We start from the raw sequence: 27,235 nt of genomic DNA on the forward strand, positions 1-27,235 counted from the left end.
TGCTCACGCAGTCTCTCACAAAGTGATGAACCTCTTCCCATCTTTCCTTCTGAGAGACTCAGCCTCTCTGGAGTGTCCTTTTTATACCCAGTCATGTTACAAACCTGTTCATAATCAACCTCATTAGTTGGAAGATGTTTCTGCAGGTTTTTTATTCGCATTACTGAACTTGTTCAATGTTTGGTGTTCTCTCTGAACTTTTTTGAAACCTGTTGCTGGGGTCAAATTTTAAATGAGCATAAAAACAATGACATATTTCAGTCTCAACATTTGATATGTTGTCTTTGCATCACTTTCAAATAAATATAGTGTGTAAATGATTTGCTGAACAACATTCTGCACAACGTCTCAACATTTTAAGAATTGTGGTTGTAAAAATCAGTTCGTGTAGAGGTCCTTATCCATGCCGAACAGAAACTAAATATGTTAAAGACGTTATGATGCAAAGGAATGAGCTGTTCAAGAAATGTGGTTGATTAAAAGCCTTAAAAGTTAAGTCGTGCATTTCATCCTTCCATTGTCCTCACAACTTTCCATTCTACAAACTTCACATCCTCCTCCTCCTCCTCCTCTCATTGGCTGCTCAGTCTCATCCTCTTCACTCTCCATCCTCGGCCCCTCCCCGTCTTTGTTCTGTATTGTAAACGATCACGACACGCTTTGTAAATGTGAAGTGATGGAGGCAGAGGACCGTGATTCAGTCTGAAGGAGGAGCCTGAAAGATAGAGAGAGAAGGAGAGAGGGAGAGACAGAGGGGCAGCTTGTCAGTATTTATCCTCCTCACGGACTCTTCGGGTGTAAACGCGCGCGGGACGGACGGCAGGATGGAGCGGATGGAGTCGATGGAGCCGATCGCGGCGAACTACACCACGTCTTACCCGGAGATCCAGCCCGACAGCGGCTACCAATCCAAAGAAACCGGCGAGAACAAGGCGAAGACCCCTCCAGCTCCGACATATGATGAGGACTTCGTGCACAAGGTAAGCTGATCTAAAAAAAAAAAAAGCGTTAAAAATCACATAAATTATTCGTTTAGTGCCTCATATTTCAACTTTACAACAACTAAATTCACTTCAAATATTTTTTTCATATGTGTATGTTTCCTGCACCCCACTATTTTTTACTATTTATGGATTAATTTACATGTATAGTCATGAAAATATCCGCTCCTGCCTCCGTGCTGGTCTGCTCTCGTTTTTGCGCTCTCCGTGGTGCTGATCCGCACTTGGCTGTGGTTTTATTTGGTCCGTTTCCAGGCTTCTGGCCAAAACACATGATTCCTTCAGTGGTGAAAGTCAGATTGTAAGAGTGCAGCTTTTCACCCATGTGATCGTCCTGCGTTTGGCTGCTTAAGAGGCTTTAAAAATAAGTTACTTTCTCCCTAAACGCCCTTAGGCAATTCATGTACAGTATTCTTGTCTATCATTATGACACCAGATGAAACATGTTATTAGTCTATTAGTAAAACATATTCTGTGTAGAATTAGGTGAGATTGAATCTGACTGTTAGTTTGTTATCACAATATTCTCTTGCATTTTGAAATAAGCGATCAGATGAAGGGAGAATGATTGGCATGGGCAGAGTGAGATGAATCTGCTGATGTGGCATCCTTGATTTCTGAAGAGGGGATATTCTCAAATGCAGCTGCCAAAATTTAAGATGATAAGTGTATTAAATTCAATTCAACAGCAGTTTCTAAAAGTGATAGTGTAAAAACGTTCACCATTATGAGGCTGGTAAGACTTTTAAACGGGCGACTCTTCCAACTCTGAGTGTCGATAGTATAACTGACAGGATACAAATCATGATGCTGTATTCATGATAAGTGTTTTTAAAAGGATGTGAGTAACCTATGCTCAAGCCATATATGGTTCAAATCATGGACACAGTCTCAGTGATGTCACCCATTGGTTTCGGAAAACAAGTTTTGAAGTCCAGTGACAGCTGGCACCATATTTGAAATGCTAACTCAATCCTCAAACCTAAATACGGGCAGAGAGGAGGAGCTGATGTGGGCTTTGAGTCTCCTAGCCAACGGCTATGGCACACCCACCTGTCTGTCAACTCAGCTTTGCCCATAAGTATGCAAATTTACGTTGAACCAGCGACCTCTGCTACTAGGACTATAACCACTGTATATGGGGCACACTTAGACCGTCCATGTATATTTATGTTTAACTCAAAGCCTTGATAATATCAATACGGATGTGTGAAAAAGAAAGCGTACCCCTGTATCGTGTGGTCAAATAAATGAATGAGCTATTATTTGAACCAGGTTGTAAACATGTTTAATTTCACTTTAAAAGTGGGCATTTTAACATGCGACCTAATGGGGATTACTTAGCTTTTGGAGCCAGCCTCAAGTGGACACTTAAAGAACTGCAGTTTTTTTCACTTCTAAAACTCTTTTAGCTACTGCTTGTTTTAAGCTTTAGAAAAGAGACGAGCTTTTTACCACCATACACCCAGCTTATTTTATTTCTTCTTTCAGTAACAAACATGTTTTTATTTTGCAAAGAAACACAAGAGGTACTACCGTTAAATCATAAAGCTATACAATATGAAAGAAAGCAGCTAAATGAATGATCACAGTGAAAGATGTTGGATGTGTTCATGCCGTGATATAAACTTTTACGATGATGAGTATATAATGTATCACTCTTTCTCTTTGTCACCACATTCACATGTGGAGTAAAGTGAGAGAGATTATTGGTCGTAGGTATCGATCTCAGTATCAGCAGATGTGTGTCTAACATGAGTCTGGTCCTGCTGGAGGTTTCTGCCTGTTAAAAGAAGTTAGTCCCTGCCACTGTAACTTTCTAAATGCTGCAAAGTGCTCTGCTCATGGTGGATTGAGATGAGATCAGAGTCTTGTCTGTAAGATGGGACTGGATCTTATCCTGTCTTGATGTTGGGTCTTTGTTAATAATAGAACATAGAGTACTGTCTAGACCTGCTGTTTGTAAAGAGTCTTCAGATAATGTTTGTTATGATTTGGCGCTTTATAAATAAAGATTGATTGATTGATTGATTGATTGATTGATTGATTGATTGATTGATTGATTGATTGATTGATTGATTGATTGATTGATTGATACCAGTCAGGTATCGTCTGTTGTCAGTCAGGTATTCACTCACGTCAGGATCCAGAGGTCTGAACTTCTCAGACAAACGCATACTTGGACATAACTCAGCATGATAATAACTAACTATAATTAGAAAAAACTGACGTGTATTTACTTTTGTCCAAAGTGTGGTGGAGGCGAGCCTTGAAACTGCAGCCAGTCAGGGGGGGCTCCAGATGTATTGGCTTCACTCTTAGGGAGCTGTCATATTGTCCATCTTTTTATGCAGTCAGTGTTTCCAACCTGGATTTCTTGTCATGTCATGCTCGTCCTGCATAAAACTAAATGTCAACTGTACCTGATTTAATACTCAATCTAAACTGGGTTGATCTATTTCTATTCTATTTCAAAGGATGGGTTAAAAACACTGTTATTTCCAGAGTAAAAGAGCTTCCTGGTAAATATCTAGGAAGGTACGTGAGGCTAAATTTACTCCCCGACCAGTGGGATCCGGCAGAAACCTTTTATTTTGGGATAAAAGAAAATGCATCCAGGCCAGGACTGCTGCCCTTTGACCTCGGTGTAGATTTAACAAAGAGAAAAGAGATAGTCCCTGTGGGCTGAAGTGAAATGTCAGATTGTGTTATAAAGACACTCTGCAGGAGCAGCTGCATCACTGGAGTGACTGCGAGCTGAGTCAGTAACAGCGTGTGTCAGATCTTCATTTGGATTATAAATTGTAGAGTAAAAATCTGGATTATTGCAAACAGGTTGATGGAGAAGTCGTAAAACAGGAAAATAAAACAGAAGTACTTTAGCCATCAGGAAACTTAAACAAGGTATAGACAAAGATCCTCTGTGTAAAGTCAGGAACAGTACCATTAGTTTTAGAGTCCATCAGGTTTAATGCCACTCCAGAGGAGGACTAGATTTTGGTGGTGAAAATATAAGAATCCCAATTTCATGATTATTAAAGTTATTATGGATTTAATTTCACAACATTACTCATTTAAAATCATACAAACATTCTTTAGAAATTGAATTTTGTATTTATTGCTACTTTTTGAAACAGAAATAACACCATAACAAAATAATGCAGAATAATTAATAAAGATTAACAAAAGTTCTATCTCTCCCTTTTGATTTCAAAACATGCTGGGAATAAAATGGGTTTCCTTTTTGACTTAAACTGTTTCCACTCTTTGAAGCTTAAATAATACTTTAACAGTGTTAATAAATCACAGTGAAAACAAAAAATAAAGTATGTGTCTCTTTGGAATTCAAGCGTCTGGTATTTTAGCATTTACTCCACATGGACAGGAGAAAGCAACGTTAAATGGTCACTGACCAAACTCCTTCAGAGGACTCTTTCTCCATTATAGACTTCATGCTGCTTTGCTGATTTCTTTACATTGCACTGAAAGCCCAGCTTTCCCCGCTACATCATTGATTGTGATTGACCTATTTATATTTTAGTTCGGACCCTCTCAATCTTTCATGAAGTAACTTACCACTAACGTAACATCAATGTTATCATGTGTTACCTTTACTGAGATGTGTTGTGCTGGGTGATGATCCTGCAGACGCTGTGGGTCTGATGTGTTTGATCCTTTAGCTGGTACTTTTTTGCAGCAGGTTTTGCAGTCCGTTGAATAACTCCTTGATCGTTCTTGGTGAACCTGAAATCCTCCCACATTGCCGACTTCACTCACTTCTCTGTTGGATACAAAACCTGGTGCTGTTTGGTCCCTCTGTAGCGTAGCCTCTGCATCTCTTGATAAGCATGGCACATTAAGCTGGTTGCTCCACAGGTGTCACTTTGTGTACATTCATTGCAGGTTGTGCCAAACTGAATGTTCCAGCCTCTTTTTGAGAGGGACAGTGGAAACATTTGGTGTAACAGAGACTTTATGGTTAAATGAATTTGACATTTTAAAAACTGGGGGTGATATTGAAACCGGTTAGTCGCTCCAGAGGAGAGCAGAGTTTGTTTGTTATGTGAGTTGGGTGGAACTGAATTGTAAACTGAGCTTTATGGTATGTGATTTAGAATGAAACAAGAAAGTAAATGTCATCATTATGTAGTTCAACAACCACACACACACACACACACACACCCCCACACACACAAACACACTTTGTCTTTCTAGCTCTCTCTTTCTCTCACACCTCACACATCAGTTTATAATTCATGCTGTGTGAGTTATGCTGTTTTCTATAGACACATAAAGCTTAAACAGAGGAGACAAAAACTATAAACATACATAAATACAGGAAATACTGGAGCTGATGAGTTTGAAGTCCAACACCCTTTCTTTATCCAACAGGAGAGGGTCTTGTTTGTTGATAGGGGGCTCATTTAGGTCCACAAACAATGAAGCAGTTCGGCTCCTGGCTCACAGACACACACACAGGCTGCTGTTAAGTTTTAAGAGATGCTCTGTCATTAGTGTGAGTTTATTGAGTTTCCCCTAAGGATCATGATGTCCAAAGAGACACGGTTTGTCTAACGCTCCCATCATGACCAGCTGCCTTTAATCGACCTGGAAGCAATGTGTGTGTGTGTGTGTGTGTGTGTGTGTGTGTGTGTGTGTGTGTGTGTGTGTGTGTGTGTGTGTGTGTGTGTGTGTGTGTGTAATTGAGGCTCATTTAGTGAGGGGAGCAGGTGCTTTACAAACGGGCAGATTGTGACAACATGCTGAAGCTCTCTTGTTTTACTGTTTGACAACTCTCTCTCTCTCTCTCTCTCTCTCTCTCTCTCTCTCTCTCTCTCTCTCTCTCTCTCCCCTGAGGGATTAGATTACATTACACAACATGAAAGTGGGATAGTTGGAGTGCTGGTTGTTTTGTTGGTTGGAGTAGTGATGAGACATAAAGCTGAGATGTCTTTGTGGTTTAAGCTCCGTCTCAAACTTCCCCTCAGATCTCACCACCAGGCTCTTCACTGCATCCCAGCATTAGTTTTGTTTACCTCACAACTTTGCATGGTTTGAATAGAGAGAGGGCGTGATCGTTTCTTTTGTCTCTTTCCAAAGGATGACGGTTTTGTCTGAGCACCATAAAGTGTTAAAGGAGAGCAGTGTAGATCTGATCGGCATGATGATTGATACCTCGGTTATGGGTCTTTGGTCCATTTGTTTTCTATGTAACATTGATCTGATCATGAATATTTGAGCATCTCCTATCAAGCTATAATTAGGTCTTAAAGGAAACCTGCTCTCACTCCAGGCTTGTCAAAGATGACGGCTTATTCTGTGAGCAGCTGTTGACAGAGGAAGAAAAGACGGACACTTGATACTTAAAAGCCAGCAGCATTGATTTCTCCTCAGATTTTCGTTGTTCAGCAATTATTCATGCAACATTCAGATGTGACAGATGTTCTTAAGTGTTCATTCTGCACTAGTACCTCCATGATTGGGACACTGGGTAAGAAGTGACAGTGATTAGCGCAGTAATTAACTCAATATTGATTTATTTTTAACAGTGCCCCCATTGCAAAGAGTTAAAGCAGCTTCTCATCCCTAAATCTTGCTGAGATTTAATTTTGGTGTATCTTTGCTGTGCTGGTTGAAAGGTACTGAGATGTTTAACATCAGCAGTGGTTGTTTTGCTAAAGCTGCAGAGGCAACTGCAGTGATAAAGTGAAACTAAAAAGAACCCAATCAAAGTTCATGGTGTGTTGTGATGGTTTAACACATTTCAGTTGGACCCAGAAGTAGATCAACAGACAAGGGTAGAGGTGAAATGGGGTTTTGTGTCCAACAAGATTAAAAGCTGGTCGAGGCTGCCTTGAGGTGGGAGGTGACTGAGGCTGGTAGGAGAGGCGCTGAAGAGGGGGAGGCAAGGTGAAGGCTGGTAGACTGGTGGAGTTGTGAAGGAAGCTTGTAGGATGGTTTATGGCTCGGGTGGTTAGAGGAGGGAGAACAACAAGAGTTAAGTCACGAGGAAAAAGTAAAGAAGACTCAAAATTACACAAAAAAAAGCTACAAGCAGAAATCATCTCTCTGTGTGAATGAGAAGAGTCAGGGTTGAAATACTGCAGCAGATGATCAGAGGATGAGAACCAGGAGTGCATGCTGAGAGCACCTGGAAGCCACGCCCATCCTCTGTTATTTACTTTTTATTGACTTCATCACATGAAAGGCAAACAATATTAATGAGACATATTGAAGGGCGTACTATCAATTGACAATAAAGCCAATTTTTGGTCAAAAGACCCTTTCTGGTTCTTAGTATATTGTGTCCTCTCTAGGATGTTTCATTCCCCATTGTAGTCAGAAAGGCTTTCAATATTTGGCTAGTTTTGCTCTGTGTGTTATTTAGTCTGGCAGTCATACTTTCAAACACAGCTGTTTCGGCCATGAGTCTAAACCACTTTTTAATCTCTGGTTTGGGCTCTTCCAATTACGCAGAATAAGCCTAGCTGCAGTAATGAAGCCTGTTACTATCAGTGCAGATTCTGCTATGGTAACACCCGATGGTACCAGAGGAAAGTCCCCTAACAGAAACAACTGAGGAGACTCTACAAGAGGCTGTTTAAGCCAGCCTTCAAGACTCTTCAACACCATGGTGCCGTGGTTCAGCCCCATGGAGCATGAAGAAATGTGCCCACTTCTTTATTACATTTCCAGCAATTATTATCCTTGTTTATGCCTAACAACCTATCCCCTCACCCAAACCCTAAAGGCTGATTTCTACTTCTGTGTCGAATCGACGGCGTAATACGCCGGGGGTCCATGTAACTCCTGTACCTAAGCAGAGGCCTACGCACATGGCTGACGTGCACCTCCTCCAAAATGTAACTACGTGTAGAATCGACGCGGACCGCAAGCCCTGTGATTGGTCCACTAGGCGTCATTGTATTTCCCGGATTAACAGCACTTCCGGGATCCCCACTCATCAGCAGTACATTGGTTGATATTTCATCTCCTCCTCTCTATTCTTCCCTTTAATCATATCTGCATGATAAACAGCAACATGTGTGAGCTCTAGATTAACATAACACGCTCTGAATCACTGTGGAAAAGTAAACAGAGATTGTAGCGGGGCCAGAGGGAGGACACAGGACACGGTCACATGGACGCACAAGTATACAGGGCTCATGTCTGCGTTGCCCCTGCTGCATAGGGGCGACGCAGAAGTATAAATCACCCTTTGTAAGTACTCAGGTTTTTTGCTTGAGGGCTTTGTACACAATGCCAACTGTGATGCCTTGCACTAGCCTCAGATAGTGGTTGTTGGGCTCTGTTACATCTCTACCCCTACATGCACAAATACACTACATGTCAGCTATTGGTTCTGACGGACACAGGAGGCTGAAGGAGATATATTTGGAAACCGAAAAGCAGATTGCAAAAAAAAAAAACGGGGCCACCCAAAGGCCACCCCTGGGCATTCCCCTGCTCTGCACCGATAGAGCATCAACCGAGGTGTAATGGTTCTTTCAGAACAGGAATAATGTTTCAGATTTATGATGCATCAACTACACTTAGGGCTGCTTGTTTAGTAAACATGTACAGCTGCATGATATAAAGTGATACCATGACATACTTATCATAACACTGCTTTAATTCTAAATCTATCACAGAAAACTGAAGTTTAAAAAATGATTTTACATTCCATTATGTCCACTGGAAACCTAGGTCTGTATAGACCTACAGAGAAACACATGCAGAGATGAGATTAAGGTACAAACAGAATATAGTCTGCATTTGGGTCCTCTCTTTTCTCTGTTAAGCCCTCATAGTATGAGAGATGTGATAGTCACAGCCTTCATGGAAACTCTCAGAGAAGCTCCTTCCCCGTATAACGAGGAGGCTTAAACCGGAAAAGGGAAATTCACTGACAGTTAATGTGTTTGTGTTCACAAGCTCTAGAGAGGAGTAAAATGAAACTCCATCTCACACCACAAGTGACCGACATACTGTATACATTATCCACGATTCATTCCCGAACATCTGCAGCGTTTTCACCTAATTGCCTCCAGCCTACGGTAAGGTTCCTCTGTTACCAGGGAAACAGCATCACCCCTTTCCCACCACAGCATCCTCTTTGTCACGTGTACACGAGCGTGTCTGATTCTACTACTGACCTCTTACACACACACACAGACACACACACGCACACACACACACACACACACACACACACGCACACACACACACACACAGAGAGGCATTAAGTCACATGCTCTGAGTGATGCCAGGAAACAGATGCCACGAGGTTATGAGAGGATTAAGTGAAAAAATGACAGTTCTTTGGTTCAGATGATGCTTTATACGACTTTAAGGGGAATTATTGTATTTCATAACACTTTATTTTTCATATATTTGAAATTTACGGACATAAATGTCTTAAAGGTACAACAAGTTTGGGATTTTCTCCATTAAAAATCTTAAACCAGCAGAAAAGTGATGCAGGCTGAATCGTAATCCTTTGGGAAAAACGCTCATGATCAAATTACATCCATGGGGAGCTCTTGTTTTTGTCCCTAACAGGCTCAGATTGTTACTCCAGGTGTCTGACAACATTACAGACAGAATCCCTACAGAGATTTTTAAAAGAGGAAAGGGCAGAGTGAGCTGTGATACCACTCTCCTCAGCCATCAGACTCCATTCACTAAATCAGTCATTTTACCTCAGGAGCAGGGGTCTTCTGCTAGCTCTGGTGATGGTTTCTGTTTCTCTGGCTTAGTATTGTTGATAGTAAGTTTGGATCCAACACTATCTTTGAGTTACACAAAGTAACCACAAAAAATCAAACTAATCCGGTCAGGGGAAGATGAACAAGTCCCTGGTTTAGATTGGATTCTTTGTTTTGCTTTCCCAGAAACAGTTGTTCCATGGCTCTTCATCAATCAATCAATCTTTATTTCTATAGCGCCAAATCACAATAAATGTTATCTGAAGACTCTTTGCAGACAGAGCAGGTCTGGTCTGTACTCTGTTATATTATTAACAAAGACCCAACATCAAGACAGGATAAGATCCAGTCCCCTCTTACTGACAAGACTCAGTCTTATCTCATCTTAATCCACCAGGAGCAGAGCACTTTGTTCATGCATGAACACAGCATCTTTTTCACTTTAGCTGAATGTCTTTTCCTCCATGGAGGAAAATAAAAAAGAGGATCGCCTCATGAGCTGGCCTGCCTGCTTACCCAATCTCAACCCGACTGAGAACTTGTGGTCAATAATAAAGGGGATAATTTACAGTAATGGAAAGAAATACAGCTCAAAAGACCATCTTTGGAAAGCCATACAAGGTACAGCTCCCAGAGTCAGCAGAGAAGTCATCAGAAACTATATCAGTTTACAGAGACCTCTGACCCTCACTGAAAGAAAAGGAGGTCATATTGGACATTAGAGAAACAATTTAGATTTGAAATGTTTTAAAGACTTCAACAGTTTTATTTTGTATCCAAATGTAAAGAAACTGTTGTTTTTGTTGAAGTTTGAATACAGTTGTAGTAAATATTATAATTTTCAATCAACAGAACGCTTAAAATGGTGCCGTTTTTGATTTTCACAAGTTATATGCTCTTATCACCAACTTACATAATAATTTGGCACACTCATTTCTTCAGATTCTGCATTTATTCAAAAATACAGCCGACATACTTTGAAAAGCATCATTTTAATCACACAGTTGAAGAAATATATTCACTATCTGACTTCTTGACAAATTTGAAAACGACTGTTAACATCTTTTTAAAATATTCACAAAAATGCAATTTGCATAATAATTTGGAACACGGTGTTAGAGCTGGTCAAAGCCTGATCCAGCTCTAACTATAAGCTTTATCAAAAAGGAAAGTTTGAAGCCTACTCTTGAAAGTAGAGAGGGTGTTTGCCAACCGAACCCTGACTGGTATATGATTCCAAAGGAGAGAGGTCTGATAACTGAAGGATCTACCTCCCATACTAGCCAGAGCCACAAGATTTCACCTCAGGAGTTGCTGATCTACGACTGCCTCCATTGGTGATACAGTTTTTTTTCTGTGTGAGTCTAAAATCAATCAATCAATCAATCAATCAACCAATCAACCAACCAATCAATCAATCTTTATTTGTATAGCGCCAAATCACAACAGACATTATCTAAAGACACTTTTACAAACATAGGAGGTCTAGTCCACTCTATGTCAAATTATGAACAGAGACCCAACTTCAAGACAGGGTAGGACTCAGTCTGACCCCACCTTAATCCACCATGAGCATTGCACCTCGCAGTATTTAGCTAGTTACAGTGGCAAGGAAAAACTTCCTTTTAACAGGCAGAAGCCTCAGGCAGTAAAGCCTCAGATGACGGCGGCGCTGTGTTTCTTTCTTTTCCACGACTGAGATGCAACATTTTTCTGAAAGTTTGTGAAATCCTCCTCAAAGCTTAGATCAAAGTGAGGCTGTTCAACTATTGAGAAAAGCTGCTTCAACTCCTCAACTCTAATCCTTTCTTCGCTTTCCCTCATCTTTCTCTCCAGCTCTTTATCATTCAGAGAGTATTTCAGCTACACTGACTGACAGCTGAAGAACCGCCTGCTTGGTTTATCTGATGATTACATTAACCTGACTTCACTCTGACTCTTTTGTTTTGTCTTGCTTCAGTAGCAAACCTCTCACACATATCACACTCAACACTGTTGTACAGAATATCTAAACTGATATTAAATACTCCAGCTCTCCCCTCTAAGGTAATAATGCAGTGAATAGGGTTTGACATTTAAGACAAACGTACAATTAGATTCTCTTTAAGACCTCTCATGATGTCGCTGATAATCAGTGAGAGGTCTGATTTAAGTGGTTCAGTAAAGACCACTTCTGCATATAAATGGTCAATACAGCAGAACTAACAACCCTTTTCCTGTCACAGTTGGAGAGTAATGTGTACGTGTGTGTATGTGTGTGTGTGTGTGTGTGTGTGTGTGTGTGTGTGTGTGTGTGTGTGTGTGTGTGTGTGTGTGTGTGTGTGTGTGTGTGTGTGTGTGTAGGCAGTGAATACCTCAGTGTGAATCCTCCAAAGACAAATGGCCGTGCTGACTAACTCTGAAGTCTCTGCCTTTCATTCATGTCATTGTCTTGAAGGTTGCCTCCTGCAGCCTGTGAGTCACTCCTAATAACTGCCAGGTTCTTATAAAAGATCAGATTATTTGTGCTGCCGTGACGCAGTTGCTGACTCACAACTCAGGGAAAATAATGATTGTGAGAGTTCAGCCTGGAAGTGTTTTAAAGGATGATTTATTTTTTACTGAACCTGTTTTATTTCTGCAGACCATCCTGGTCGGGGACAGCGGCGTGGGGAAGACTTCTCTGCTGGTGCAGTTTGATCAGGGAAAGTTCATCCCCGGATCCTTCTCTGCTACAGTGGGCATCGGATTCACGGTCTGTGTGCATGCACAAATTATGAACACATCTTAAATACACAGATTATTCTGTTGTTGAAGTGAGGCAGGCTACATCACACGTCAGGTCACCAAGATCCCCAAACAAAATCCAAATCCAAAACTCACAAATGAAATGAAATTAACAAAAACTTTTCAATATCCCAATAAACATGTTTTTATATTTTGTTCTGTCTGTCTCTCTACGTTTGTTGTTGTTGTTGTTGATCTTATCACTTAAAACTCAGAAATAGAAATGTTCTATTAGTGCCTAAAGAGTCATTTTGCTCATTTTGGAGTCATTTCTTTGAGGATTTTTCATTTTCCTGAAATCTGGACAAGCTAAGCTAAAAGTGTTTCAAAGTCAGTAAACTGTTCAAGTCAATACAAGTATTAAAAGTGTCTAAAATATTCTAAAATATGACATTTTGTTTTGATGAAATTTGCTTAAACAAACATCTAAATGATTCACAGACCTTTATTTAAAGATTCCTCATGAAAATGTAGAATCTGCACACTCAGGTCAGGATTTTAGTTTGAGGTTTCTGTTTGTCGTCTGAGAATAGCATCACCCAGTCAGGTATCAGCAGACTTTGGTGTCTGCAGGAAAACAGTCTGTATGGAGAGCAAAAGCAGGCAAAATCTAACGTCATGACATCATGGCCCCCATGAGCGGAATTCTGAGGATGATTTATTTCTCTCTATAAAAAGATATCTGCATAAACAGCAGCTAGAAATCTGTTCTCGATCAAGCCTTTACACCAGGGGTTCCCAAAGTGTGGGTCGGGACCCCCTGGGGGGTTGCCAGACAGAAATGGGGTGTCGTGAGATGTCTTCAAGAATGTTTTTTTTTTTAAGTTATCTAAAAATAGTACATTTTACCCATTATAGTAAAAAATATCAACAAATGATTGGCCAACCTTGAAATAAAACCTTGAAAATAGAAAATGTAATGAGTTTTCTGCCTTTCTTTTTGCCAGATGACTCCTAAGTTGAGGGTTAGTGAACAGTTAATTATCAAAAGCATCAGCAGCAGCAGGTTCATTCATAAAGGCACAGGAAACACAGCTACACGCTCATATAGTTAGGCTAATTTTCTGCTGCAGACCAGCTAAATGAAGCCACATTAAATCACTTTGAGGGACAGTGGGGGTTACGATTTTTTGGCACCTATATTTTAGGGGTCGCGGGCTGAAAAGTTTGGGAACCCCTGCTTTACACTGAGACACAAATCTGCTATTTCAACAAACTAAAGACCCGTTAATTACAAGAAAATCTTGTTTGGGTTCATACCACTGAAGTAAGCCAGATTGAATTCTCCATGTAACTTGGTTTTGGGCCCATTTCCCCTCTTCTGACAAAATCCAGCATAGTCCTGATGTTTTGATGGTTCTCAAGATCTTATAGCCAGAGTTTTATGTAGTGTTAGTTATGTTCAGATCGATTTTACCCTCCCCGATCTGCTTGAAGATGATCAGAGCCACAATGATTTGAATTGCAAATATTAAACTCAACATTTGTGATCGGATGTCCTGTTGTGTGGGAAGAACTCCAAGGACAGCCGAGCACTCACTCTTTGGATTGTCACGTGGAACGAAACGATAGCCAATCAGGAAGCAAACTGACTGAAGAAGGAAGTACGACAAACACAGCCATGTCAACAACACAGAACTGGGGGACTTACTGTTCATACAACATGTCCCGTTAAACACATCACAATCAGACTGACAAGAGGGAGCTGAACAGAAATTGCGACATCAGTTGATGCACCATCTAGCAATGTTCAGCACAACAACATGTTTGTTTACTCTAAAGTCGCGTTGGACCAGGTTTCAAGTTTAAAGAGTGTGGACTCTGGTTGTTGGTGAATGAATCTGTTAGTGTGTGGTGCATTGGTCATATTGTTGCTCTCCACACATGAAGAACAAAAATATTAAATCTGTTGTTATTTATTGCCATCTGTGGGATCTCTAACAAGCCCACTATCAGTTCCGATTTTGTGGGTGCCAGGCTTCATTATTTACAACAAAGCTGAGACTCACTTGAACAGATAAACAGGCGCTCCTCTGGGGATGTGTAGAACCAAGAAAGGACAGTTTTTTCTGCAGATATATGAGGGAGCTTCCCCCTTTTAATCTGGTTGCTTCTCAGGTTGCTAATTGGATTGTTAACAATGCAGCACATGGAAAAGGAAGAGGAGGCTGGAGGTTGTTTGTCATTAACCCCTGGTCACACCGGTATGCCCGATGAGTTGGCCATTGTTCTTGAAAGTATATGTCATCAGACAATTGGTTCAGAATAAATAACGGGAATTCCCCAAGGAGCATTGAATCTTTGGATAAACATGTTCAGTGTGGAGTCAAGGCTTAAAACTGTAAACGTGGCAAAATGAAGGAAATCTATCTATGCTCTGTTGTTTGTTGTTTAAAATCAGTTTCTTCTTCTTCTTCTCTCAGAATAAAGTGGTGACTGTGGATGGAGTAAAGGTCAGACTACAGGTCAGTAAGTGGATCATTCCCACAGAAAACTGGATGTGCTGTCACAATAAAAGTCTATTTTTAGAGCTCAGCTGGTTTCCTCTGTGTGTAACTGAAAATTAGAGGAGGCCAAGAGGAACCAGGCCGAGTCACCACGTACCAAATCTTTTTTTATATCTGTGTTTCAGATTTGGGACACGGCGGGACAGGAGAGATTCAGGAGCGTGACACATGCATATTACAGAGACGCACACGGTGAGATTATATACCTTTGACTCTCAGCTGTGGGTTTAATAAAAGTAGAACCGTGCAGAAGAACAAGCTCATATTCATTTGCTTTATTCTGTCGTGTCTGTCCCTGTAGCCCTGCTCCTCCTCTACGACATCACCAACAAAACCTCTTTTGACAACATCAGGGTGAGTCGAAGTTTTCTGCAGACGGATCTGAAAATAAACTGAACAACCTTTAACTAAATGAAGCCACAGAGATCAAACTGCCTCTGTGGAAGTATGAATCACATAAATGTTAAATGACAGCCTAATGCTAACGCACACTCTCTCTTTTGTTCTGTGTGTTGTGTGTGTGTCTTGTTGTTGCAGGCATGGTTAACAGAGATCCATGAGTATGCACAAAGCGATGTAGTCATCATGTTGCTGGGCAACAAGGTAAGAGGAGAAACTCAAAGACGCTCTGTAAGAAAAAGAGAGAGTAAAGAAAAGAGATGTGGATGAGATCTTTAGAGAAACTGGAGTAAAAGTGTGGCCTCTTAGGCAGCAGAAAAGAAACACAACCAGTGAATGAATGAAAAAGCAACCAATAATTTTAAATGATAATAATTTTAAATAAAAATTTAATAAAAGATAAATAAATAGAAAGGAAAATAAAAAATAGTGAAATTACAATAAGATAAATAGGTTAACATTTAGAAAATAAATAAATACATAATACAAAAAAAAAAAAATTGAGAAATAAAAAGGACGGATATTTGATCAAACATTTAGTACAGTACAATACAAAAAACAAAAAATATCAGGACTTGTGTTGGAAAAAAAAATCAAATTTAAGCGAGTAAAAGCTGCACCTCAGAGGAGAATCACCCCACCAGTTTTTCCAACTCTTCAAATAAACAGTCTTGCTCGGTGAGTCAGTGCTTCAAAATATGACGCTGTAGGTTCCCCTCCTGCTTCACATCTGGACGCTGTCCTCCAGCTTGATGTTTTTTTGTGCTGTTGACTGCAGGTGACACATCAAGAGTGTGAAAGCCTGATTAGGGAAGCAGTTGGAGGCACAGATGAGTCAAACGACTTTCACTCAAGGACTCTGTGGTAAAAGAAACAGAGAAAAATGCAGTTTCATTTGCTTTGGTTTTGAGCATTTATAATAATTGAGAATTTGTGTGAGTCAAAACCCCGGGAACTACATGTTGCCCTCAGACACTGGTGTTTGGGAGGCCATAATGTTACAAAGAAGAAATGTGTCCAGAGTAATATTGATATATTTAGGCTGCAAAGGATTAAGGGGATGGTCCTTTAAAGTTAGTTTGGAGACAGCTTCATTTCTCTGCCACTTTCCTGAAAAATGGTCGGCCTGTGTTTTGTCATAAGTTAAGTGACAAACATAGTTATGTAATTACATTTCAATTGTATGTTGTGCTCTAAAAGTCCAACCAAAAGCATGTGCTGAACTGTAGAAAGAGGGGAACCAAGAGCATCTTGTTTTCAACCAAAGGGCTGCCGACAGCTTTACTGTTTTGTTTCCTCTTGCTGTAAAAAATAGTAGCCAATGAAAGAGCGGTTGTACATGTGATGCAGATTAGCTGTCCAGCATCAAACACTAAAGAGACACAGGTATCAGTCAGTTAATGAAAAGGACCACAAATCATCTACTGAGCAAAGTATGTTGAGGTTTTTCAGAAGTTGGTGGAGTATCATAAACACTTTGGACATTTTCTCTTGATGTCTTTGTAATAATATGAAGAACCTTCTTTTGTATTATTGTTTTGAATAAATTAGAAGATATATAGATGAAAAAATTAATTCTCCAGTCTTACTAGATGATGGGGCACTGATGTACTTCAGCCCCCGGTGGCCAAAATAAGTATTACAATATTGAACACTTCAGAAATATATCCCATAAACTAATCAAAGTCATAAACATAGGAGAGAAAAAAATTTGATACGATTTCAAACATGGATCACTGCATTTAATTTTGTTTTTCTTTCCTTTTTAGCGCTTCAATAATTCAAAAATATGTAATAAGTAATTATAATTTATACTTTTTACATTAAATCTTCACAGGGATATAATGTAGTTACATGTATTATTCAAAGAGTGACAGTTTTTACATCTTAAACCAACCACTAAAGCAGTACAGATTATTTAGTTTAATAGTCGTTTTTTACATGCTAAGTTTGTGTAAGATGTTTAAACATCGCAAGATGTACAGAACTGTATAAAGCATGCATTACTTACTTTTTTCTAAGCCTATAAAACACCTTATTTTGGGAGAAAGGAATATATTATTGCATTTATTTTATTGACCTTTAATTTAAACCAAACTTTTCTGTATCTCTGTGTTCAGGCTGACATGAGCAGTGAGCGAGCGATCAGGAGAGATGAAGGAGAGAGGCTGGCCCGGGTGAGTCTTTGATTCACTGCGGTTCATTGTTACCTAAAGGTCTCTGCTCTGATCTTCTCTGCTGTTTGTTCCTCTTCATGTCTGCAGGAGTATTCAGTTCCTTTCATGGAGACAAGTGCAAAGACGGGAGTCAACGTAGATCTGGCCTTCACTGCTGTGTCCAAGTACGCAAGCACAATTCATCTGATAGCTTTCAAATAAGCAACTGCTGATGCAAATATATACTGAATCCAGTCCAATGTACTCTGAAGAGGAAACATGTATGTTATATAGTCACTAAACTGACACTAGCTGCCATACCATTGTTAGTTCATATCATAGAGAAGGTTGAAAAGAAAAGAAGAAAATCCCATTATCCCAATTTTGTTTATATCATATTCCCACGTGATGTCACACTCAGAGAAGGAAGCTCAAATATTGTTATCATGTCTTGTTTCAGGCTGTAAATCGTATTATCCTCGTTAATCTGACACCCTGTCATCATTTCACATCTTCCTAACTGCAAAGCAGCTAAAAACACGATGGATAGTAAAAACCCAGAAGGGGGATGGAGCCATATTCAAAGTTAGAACATATTTAACAGACCGTTAGCTAACATCAGAACCCAGCTAACGTTAGCATTCAGCCACTTCCTTGTTATAATTTATGTTCAAAAATCACAGATATGACAGGATAGGAGAAACATTTACTGGAGCAAAATTATTACTTATTAGACAACATTTTTGGAAGTGCTAATGTTTATGCTGGTCTATTTTTACATCACGTTAGCTAGCAAACAATACAAGATTTGAGTACCATACGGGCAAACGTCTCTGGTGTTACAGTTTAATGAGTGACCCTGTAAACTGACGACTTTCAGCCTGTTGCTACAACAACCACCCATAGACTGTATGAAAAATAAACGTAGTATCCATGACATCACCCATCTGTTCTTGAGCTCCCGCTGACAATTTGAAGCCAATTGTCGGCGGGTGCCATATTGGAAATGTTGAACACAACCAGACTTTGTCTGAGCTAGTGTGAGGTAAAGAGGCCGGCCTTTAGCCAATTTGCTAACAGCAACAGGGTGCCCGCCTGACGATCAAGTCAGCCATACCCTTACTTGGACTGCTTAGGTGGTTGCTGCTTGCAACCACCTAAGCATTCGACTGAAAGTCGCCAGTAAACAGGGACTCTCTTTAAACCGTAACACCTGTGGTTTACCGTCATCGTCAAAGACATAAACCTCAGTCTGGTTGCGGGATGAGAAATCTTACTTGTGTACCAGCTCTTTTATTCAAACTAGTTTACAAGTGACAAAATGAATTAGAAAGATTTAGAAAAAAAGATGTCTCTCCAGGTTTTCACTGTCCGTTGTCAGATTATCTATACGATAACAATGTTTGAACCTCCCACCATCAGATTGACGAGTACAAAATTGAAAATCGGAAAATGAGTCTGTTTGTTCGAAAAAAAAAAGAAAAATGAATACAAAATGTATACATGGATTCATATGTATGACATGAACTCACAGTTTCAGTCAGTCCTTTTACTTAAAGCCTCATTTTTATTTTCTTCATGTATTTTGAATGTTTTTTAAAAAGTAGTTTTTTTATTTCATCAGATTTATAAAGCCTCTTAAAAACTGCGACTCCTCTACTCGATTTTTGTTCCTGCTTTCAAGGCAAAGACTGAAAAGTATTCAGTGTTTTCCACTGTTTTCTCCTGATCACAGTGTGAAATTCTCTAAATGTGTTCAATGAAATCTTTGGTCAGCAGCTCAAGCATTCAGGACGCTTACACAGCAGGCCTCACAGATGGTCGAGTAAAACTAACCCCACACACTCATTAATCACTGCAGAGTCCATTGCAATCGTTTAAGGATTAAAAAAGCTGCTTGTACTTTATTTTAATTGTGAAATGTCTGTTTCTGTTCCTCAGGGAGCTGAAGCACCGAGCTGTCCAACACCCCAACGAACCCAAGTTCCAGATCCACGAATACATCGAATCACAGAAGGAGAAGTCAGGCTGCTGCAGCTACTTCTAAAGCTCATCTCTGAGTCCTCGTCCTCCTCCCACCGCTCCGGGTGTTCAGACTGTCAGAGACACACCGAGAGCTGCTGAGTGGGAGGAAGCCCGAATAATTCACTGCTGCTCCCGAAGTATGACGCTGCCATTCATTCAAGACTGCGAGCCAAAAGTAGATCAATGAGGGAGAGGCGGAGAGACCAGGATAGAAAGCCCATGTCTCTCGTCAGCTGAGAACTGTTTACTTTGGCCTTTGAGCTGACAAATGAGCAACTGAATCTATTTTTAAAAAACAGTATGAAAATCATTTAAAAACATCCTCTTGCCTTTGATTTATTTTCTGGAGTCAGATGAGAAAATACGTTCATGCATGTCTGTAACACCCCTCAGCACTGTTGATAGGCGGATAAAGTCATAAGTATCAATCATACAACTTTGGAATTTCAGCATACTGAAAACATCAGCTGGCTCTGACTATTTACAAACATTTATAGATTAAAGTAATTCATCCAATTTTATTCTGCATAGCCTGTTTTATATCAAATTATGCTCCACTTTCCTTCATTCAAACTAATGTAACTCCTCAAGGTGAGCTCAGAACAGATGTAAAGCATATCAATACCAAAGCTATTCAAAGCATAAATAGATGCAAAGGTGAAGTTCATGGAGTCATGCCACTAAATCTTGTGAAGTCACACACAAGTTTTCTTTTATGACATGCATCAGTTATTTGTATATTTCTGGACTTAACAAGCCCACCCATAAATACCTTTGACCCTACTTAATATAAATTCCTGATGCTGTATAGACTGTAAACAACATGGATGTAGTCTCAGTGATGTCACTCATTGGTCCCTGATTGAACTGAGATTGGAAATCATGAGTCAAACTAACTCCAGATACATTTGGAAACCTGAAATAAGGTTTAGCTGAAGTCGGCTTTTAGCATCTTGGCAAACAACTTCAACTTGCCCACCTGTCCCTCAAACAAGCCCTAATTTCGTATCACTCTTATGTCGAGTTCACACTGGACGCAGACGTGTGTTATATCTTGTTACGCCGATGACACTCAGATCTATTTCTCTGCATGACCAGAATAATCTGATTCAGCTGTCCTTTCTCTGTGATGTCTTTTCACTATTAAAGGGTGGATGTCTCTCAATTCCCCTTATCTGGACCTTAGCAAAACTGAAACCCTTTTTATTTGACCAGAAAACATCATTTATTCTGGGCTCTGATGAGGGTTTCTGGAGCCAGTTTCTGGTGGTCACATGAGGAACTGCAATTTGCTTCATTTTCGACACTGGGGGTTGCCGCTAAACTTCCTCAGATGTGGTCCATTTGGGATCATCCTGCAGAGACTGACTAAAAGAGGCCCAATTTGATAACTTTAAGACCTTCATCATGATAAGGTTTCTTCTACAATCCCTTATTGCAATTATACAAAAGCAGACTGTGTTTGTTTAGGTTCATATGGTTTCTGTGAGCCAGATTTCTGCCCTCTTAATGATGTGAAACTGCAAATCATGTGGTGTACTACCTATTCTTGCAGAACTACTTTGCTTTTGGCCTGAGCACAGCGATATGCCTGGGATACACAGCATGCATGAGAAGGCTGCGACTTAATTACAATGCTCATCAAATAGTTGTTAGCAGTAATGCAATAAGAGGCTGACTGACATGAATGGTTGTCTTTAGAGCCAGCTCAATTCAAAGATTCTATTGTGTAAGGGGAGTCACATGTTAAGCATACTAAACCAGACTAACTAGGTCCTAACTGAAGCTTATGACTTAACACAGACATGATATTAAATGGATCTTCTCATCTAACTCACATAAAGAAACGTAAATAGTATACTCCACAAAACCTTCCACTCAACTTGTTCTTTGAAGATTTATATTGAGTTTTCCCTCTTTGAACACTTTTTGAAACTTTAGTCATGGATGTTTGCCTTACATAAATCTGAAGGGAAAATTTTTCCTATCCTTTAATTTAAATCTTAGCTGATGGGCGTATGAAGACAATACAAACACCCCGGTTTGCCAAAGGGAAGGCTATTATTCAAACTCCTAACACCCACACAGAGCTGTCAGGAACCAGAAGAAAACACAGTTTGAAGGCAGACTTATATAAGTTTGGATCCGCTTTGAAAAATCCACGTGGCTGCAACTTTATGTATCATGCAACAAACAACAGCTCCAGGCCAAGGCCACACACTGTGTCATGGATGCAATTCAAAGCCAAGAACAGGGACTAAAGGCCCCGTCTGTCTACAACTCAGTCAGACCGGTTTATTTGTGGTATAACTGTTCGGGATAAGTGGCACATATCTGCTCACTGATTCAAGAAAAGCTCAGGGACACAGCTGGAGAAAATGTGCTCTGAGCGCCTGGAGGACGACTGAAAGACAACAATGTTTCTGAGAATAAAGAGGAGCCATATTACATTACAAATGTTAACAAGAAAAACGTTTCAGTCACTTCAAATGTGTCTCTACAGAAGGATTGCTGCAAAAGGCCAAACAAACGTGAGCTATGGTACTTGATGATCTTGAAATTTGTTCCTACTCCAAACTAGTGAAATACACTTGCTTGGTGAACAGTCCTATGCTTCAAAATATCACAACAGAGGTACCCCTCAAGTTTCGGTTTTACAGGTGCAGAGGTTATGGGTCAAATTAACAGGAAGTTAAAGGTATCCAACAGCTAGACTTTCAAAATACGTCAGCAGAGTTAGAAATAATAACTGCATTCTTGTGCTGGTCCAAGTTCTGGAGATGGGTTCAAAAGCTTATGAGGTGCATTCATATGTCTAATCTTGGTCAGTCCTGTCTGGTCTTGCAAAAAAAAACCTAACAAAACCAGTTCAGTGTTGTCCCCAACTGATCTTCAGATATTGCAGGTTATACATACTTTAAATGTACTCCAGTCCAGATTAGTGCAATAATCAGTCAAACATGTCATACTAATTTACAAGTCGTTGAAAAAGTAGCTGCAAGGAACTTTCTTGCAGCCCCCCTGTAAAATTCAGAATAACCCAAAGATCTTCTTAAAAGGAACTATGAATAATAATAATAGTATTGATCTTCTTGAATTAACATCGTTGTCTTACTAAACAATAGATTTCTACATTTTGGGAAAATCTGTTATAACAAATTCCCTCATAGGTGGCCATTTTTGTTTTCACTATGATGTCAAGTAGTGTCTCTTATATGTTTGCTCCGTTCTTCTATCCCAAAACTTTCCCTGCAAGAGTAACGTCAGTTGGCGAGCACAATGTCTTTAAAAAAAAGTTAATACAATTTATTAATACAGCACGAGGAGACATATTTTATATCTATATGTAGCCTTGTTCATGTCTATTTTTATACAGATTCAAGGTCAAGGTCTGATCCTGCACTGTCACGGCAGACCCCCCTCCCCCTCCTCTTCACTGACACTGCATGACTAAAAAACTCAACAGAACAAAACAAACATGGAACAACTGCTTGATGTTACAGTGTGAACAACAATGGCCACCTACGGTTGAATATATTCTAAAAATGTTCTCAAAATCTAGAAATATATTTAGATTTTTTTAGAGTGTACATATGAAAGTTATGAATGTGAACCTAAAACAACTCTCATACACACAAATTCAAAAGTAGTCAACATCAGGCCATTGGTTTAACAGTTATTTCTCAAAGACTGATTTCAAAATCACAACAAAGCAATTTAAAAAACAGTGTCTTCTTTGAAGCTCAAGAGGAACCCAAAGTGTGATATTTTGAAGTGTTGGAACACTAACCGAGCTGATTCACTTGAATATTTTAGAGTAGGAACAGCAGGATTTGCAGTTGTATCACTGATTTAGTCTTTTATTTAGTAAGTGGCCATACTGTCTTTGTTATTGAGTTAACAGACTTTTTACCGACATGTTGGCTGCACTATTTTCCTCGTCCCTGACAAACTTTATTTGCTTTTGTTGCCAATTGATGGACTTTAAAGCTCAGCTGCATGTTTGCTGGTTTGCATGTACCAAATCTGTGCTCAGTGCCTCCTGAACATAAACTCTGTTTATATTTGTATCAAGATGGAGATATATATGTGTATTCATAGATTCAGAACTTCCCCTACAAATTTAAACTCATGCTCAGGGTTACATTTCGTTTAAAAAAAGGAGATTAAGTGTGACCACACTCTCACATTAAAGCTGCATTCATACTCTATATTTTAAAAGAACTGTTTTGGCCACATGGGGGCAGTAGTGCAAGATGTAAACATGCACTGACATATTATCACCTGCAGAGAGTTATAACAAAAGTTGCTCTGTTTATAACATCCAGTTTTCTGCCTATTAATGGTTCTTTAAGCTCTGTTTTGGTCTCCACCAGAGAAAAATCAGTCTCTGCAGCATTTAAATTCTAAACTTTTGAAGTTTTCAATTGAAATTTCAACATTTCTTGCTCAGTTTTTTTCTTCGAAGAGCTTCAGTGTACTACCTAATAGTACAGCATTTCACCTGGGACTGACCTTACTCTGCATCACATGAACTGTTGTGGCTATGACGTGGCATTTTTTGGACAAGCTTTCAAAGCTGAAATTTTAAACGTTGTTTATTATTCTGAACTCTGAACTTTAACATATGCATAATTCTAACTTCAAACAGCTGATTTGGGATTTTTGGATTTGTGTTGCTTAGGAAGACAGACCTTGTCGGGTTTTGTTGTATGCATAAGATTTGTTGTCAATAAGAAAAACATTTCCCATTTAGCTACTTCCTTTATTTCTAATGAGACTAGTTTTGATTAGAGAAACGTATGTGAAATCATGGGGTGAAATTCATAATGAATATTTAAATATTACAAAAACAAATGATAAACGCTTTTATATATATACATATACTTTTTTTCATAGCTAAAATGACCAATAATGTTCTCTTTTCAGGCTCCCAGATTATTTTTGGATCCTTGTATCAATGTAATTGGCCCATCTATTCCCGGGTTTCCTTCAGGATGAATAAAGCTTAGTTTTATTTTAGCTGAGGACCAGAATCTTTTCCCAGTATTATCACAGAGTCTTGGTGCATGAACCAAGCCAAACTGAAAACAATGCTTTGGTTTAGGCACTGCAACTCTTTGGTATGGTTTAGACAGAGATAAAAGTTGAGACTAAAAAGATGCATGACCCAGGTTTTTTGCCCAGCAACGTCCTGCAAACCACACTCACATGGATAAAATGCTGTGTTTTAAGGGATCCCCCAATCAAAAACTAGTGAAAAAAAGCAAACATCCTGCATTTTGTTGAAGGGAACTGCAAAACTTCATTATTTTAAAACCATTTGAACATTGCTTAGTCATTTGATCCATCAGTAAAATAAAATATGGAGAGATGCAGCTTTAAGAAACTATGATGTCAGAACAATAGTTCTTTTTATCAGGTTTTACAAGCAGAGAAATCCCTGTAGGGCAACAGTATGCAATGCTCTTCTGCTAACCTTTCATATTATACAGGGACTATTTGGATGCTCTGACTCAGTTTGTACTGTTCAGGTCTGATACAGTTTATAATCTAAAGATATTCAGATTTCGCCCTCTATGACTATATTTTTAACGGTTGTTTGATGTCAGTCTATGCTGCAAAAAGTTGTCTTTGATGTGTTGTATGCTGCAAAAAATAAAGTTTTTTTAACCAAGCAGTTCTTTTATATGAATAGCAGTCTCCAGCAGCCACATGTGGTTGTTTAAGTGTAGCCACAAATTTGCTGTTTGAATATTTGTGTGTGTGTGTGTGTGTGTGTGTGTGTGTGTGTGTGTGTGTGTGTGTGTGTGTGTGAGAGAGAGAGAGAGAGAGAGAGAGAGAGAGAGAGAGAAAGAGAGAGAAGGGACATCTGGGAGTGGAGGGTTAAAATAATCAAATTCTGTTAATAAAAAAAATTTAAAAAGCAATTGCTGGATTATTTTTATTCACTTAACTCATTAAACAAAACGGAAGCACGTGTCATGATCAACATGTGAAATGTGGTGAAGCTGGTAAATTATCAGAACTACAGGCAGAGGTACAACTTTCCCATTTGCCGCTCTCGCCTTCAAAATAAAAGCTTCAGTATTAAGTGGAGAGTTAATTCAAGGGATCAAAAAGACTTACCCAGCAGGTCCCAACTGCTTAGCGGCCCATATGTTACTGAATTAATTAATGTTATTAGGGACACGCTGTTCTGTACAAACTCATGAGTATGACAAATCTAATAGTCTGCTCAGGGACAGTTCTGTAAGAAAACAACAGGATGGATTTTAGAGAAAATAGGATTTAGACTCAAGACATTCAAACATTTCTAATTTATTTTTCACTAAAGGGAAAAGAGAAATTAAACCTAGACATTCCCTCACGAGTAAGTCAAAATACTGAATAGTGCATAAAATTTTTGTACCCCCTGTAGGGTGTTTGCATGGAGACTTTTACATTAGTTTGCTTATATAAATTTCTCCTGTAGCTTATTCCTCCTTTCTTTTGTTCATATAAATGTGTTAAATAAAACATAGTCAGTGTATACTTAAACAATGTTAAAGGGGCTAATGGGGAAAAATGAAGTACAATAAAAGGATATTCCTCTTTAAAATAAGACTTCACACCTATCCTTGACGTTTTTGTCTTTTGTATTGCTTGGATATTTTTTTTATGCTTCTCTCTAGGACATGTAGTTCTTGCAAAAACAATTTGGACTCTTAGGAGTCTGGGCCTATGTGGATGTTTTTGTCTTGCCTTTAAAGATATTTCACATTTGTCTAGCGTTGTTTCTTCCAGCACATTACCCATAAACCGGACCATTACTTTGACCCTTCCACATACTCGATCAGACGTATGGCCCTACGTAGACGTGTTGGTGATTACACGTTCATTCCAGTTGTGTACTCAAGATTTTGACTGAGATGATCATTATTTTTTTCCCCCAAGTTGCAAAAGCACAAAACAAACATAGAAACAGGTTCGACTTAGCTCATGAGTGTGGGCAATGGCAGCATAGCAAGTTTGATCTGGCCTATTGTTTTGTTTTTTACATCGCCAGAAACAAGCTGACAAGTCGAGACTATAAAAAAACACCTTCAAATAAATTGTTCTCACTGGTCATGTTGTGAAAACGGGATAAATAAATCAAGATCTGAAAAATACAACCAGATTTTTTAAAAACATGGTGTTTCTTACCACCTCTATGCAGACGATACTTAGATGTACCTGTCCCTAAAAAAGAAAGTATAAAAGCTCCCAGAAAAACTTAAGAGTCTGTCCTGAGGACATCAAAGCTTGGATGTTTTTCAAAATTAGATGAAAGTGAGACGAGTCATTTTGTATGCAAATGTATGTCAAACCCACAGTTAGTGATCTTGGTGTTAAAACGGACAGAGATTTCAAGTTGGAAAAGATAAATTGTTGTTATATGTTGTTTTCACCACCTGAGACTTTTATCCAAGATGAAAAGTGTTTTATCTTTTAATGATTTGAGAGGGTTGTACATACTTTTATCTCAACACGTACCGAGTACAGCAGTGCTCTTTATGTTGATGCCAACCAGGCCTACCTGTCACGCCTTAAGTAAGTCCATGCTGCTGGTCTTTTAACTGGCACTCGAGAGTGAGAGCACATTACCCCAATCCTTGCCTCCCTCCCTCCCTCCCTCCCTCCCTCCCTCCCTC

General features: G+C 39.3%; 1 protein-coding gene across 1 annotated transcript; it reads left to right on the forward strand.

Annotated features, from left to right (window-relative positions):
- Positions 1 to 663: 663 nt before the first annotated feature.
- On the forward strand, positions 664 to 25,237 carry LOC117809011 (ras-related protein Rab-37-like). The gene is made up of 9 exons (XM_034678676.1): positions 664 to 980; positions 12,333 to 12,443; positions 14,899 to 14,940; positions 15,108 to 15,174; positions 15,284 to 15,336; positions 15,520 to 15,585; positions 17,502 to 17,558; positions 17,646 to 17,722; positions 19,479 to 25,237. Exons 1-9 carry the CDS (start codon positions 825 to 827, stop codon positions 19,582 to 19,584), a joined length of 735 nt encoding a protein of 244 aa, XP_034534567.1. The 5' UTR covers positions 664 to 824; the 3' UTR covers positions 19,585 to 25,237.
- Positions 25,238 to 27,235: the final 1,998 nt, after the last annotated feature.

This window comes from Notolabrus celidotus, unplaced genomic scaffold (assembly GCF_009762535.1).
Source record: "Notolabrus celidotus isolate fNotCel1 unplaced genomic scaffold, fNotCel1.pri scaffold_200_arrow_ctg1, whole genome shotgun sequence".
Classification (NCBI taxonomy): Eukaryota; Metazoa; Chordata; class Actinopteri; order Labriformes; family Labridae; genus Notolabrus; species Notolabrus celidotus.

Coding starts and splice junctions, on each gene's coding strand:
- LOC117809011 (XM_034678676.1), top strand. CDS start 825: ATGGAGCGGATGGAGTCGATGGAGCCGATCGCGGCGAACTACACCACG. Junction 17,559..17,645: donor AAGGAGAGAGGCTGGCCCGG/GTGAGTCTTTGA, acceptor TCATGTCTGCAG/GAGTATTCAGTTCCTTTCAT. Junction 17,723..19,478: donor GCCTTCACTGCTGTGTCCAA/GTACGCAAGCAC, acceptor TCTGTTCCTCAG/GGAGCTGAAGCACCGAGCTG.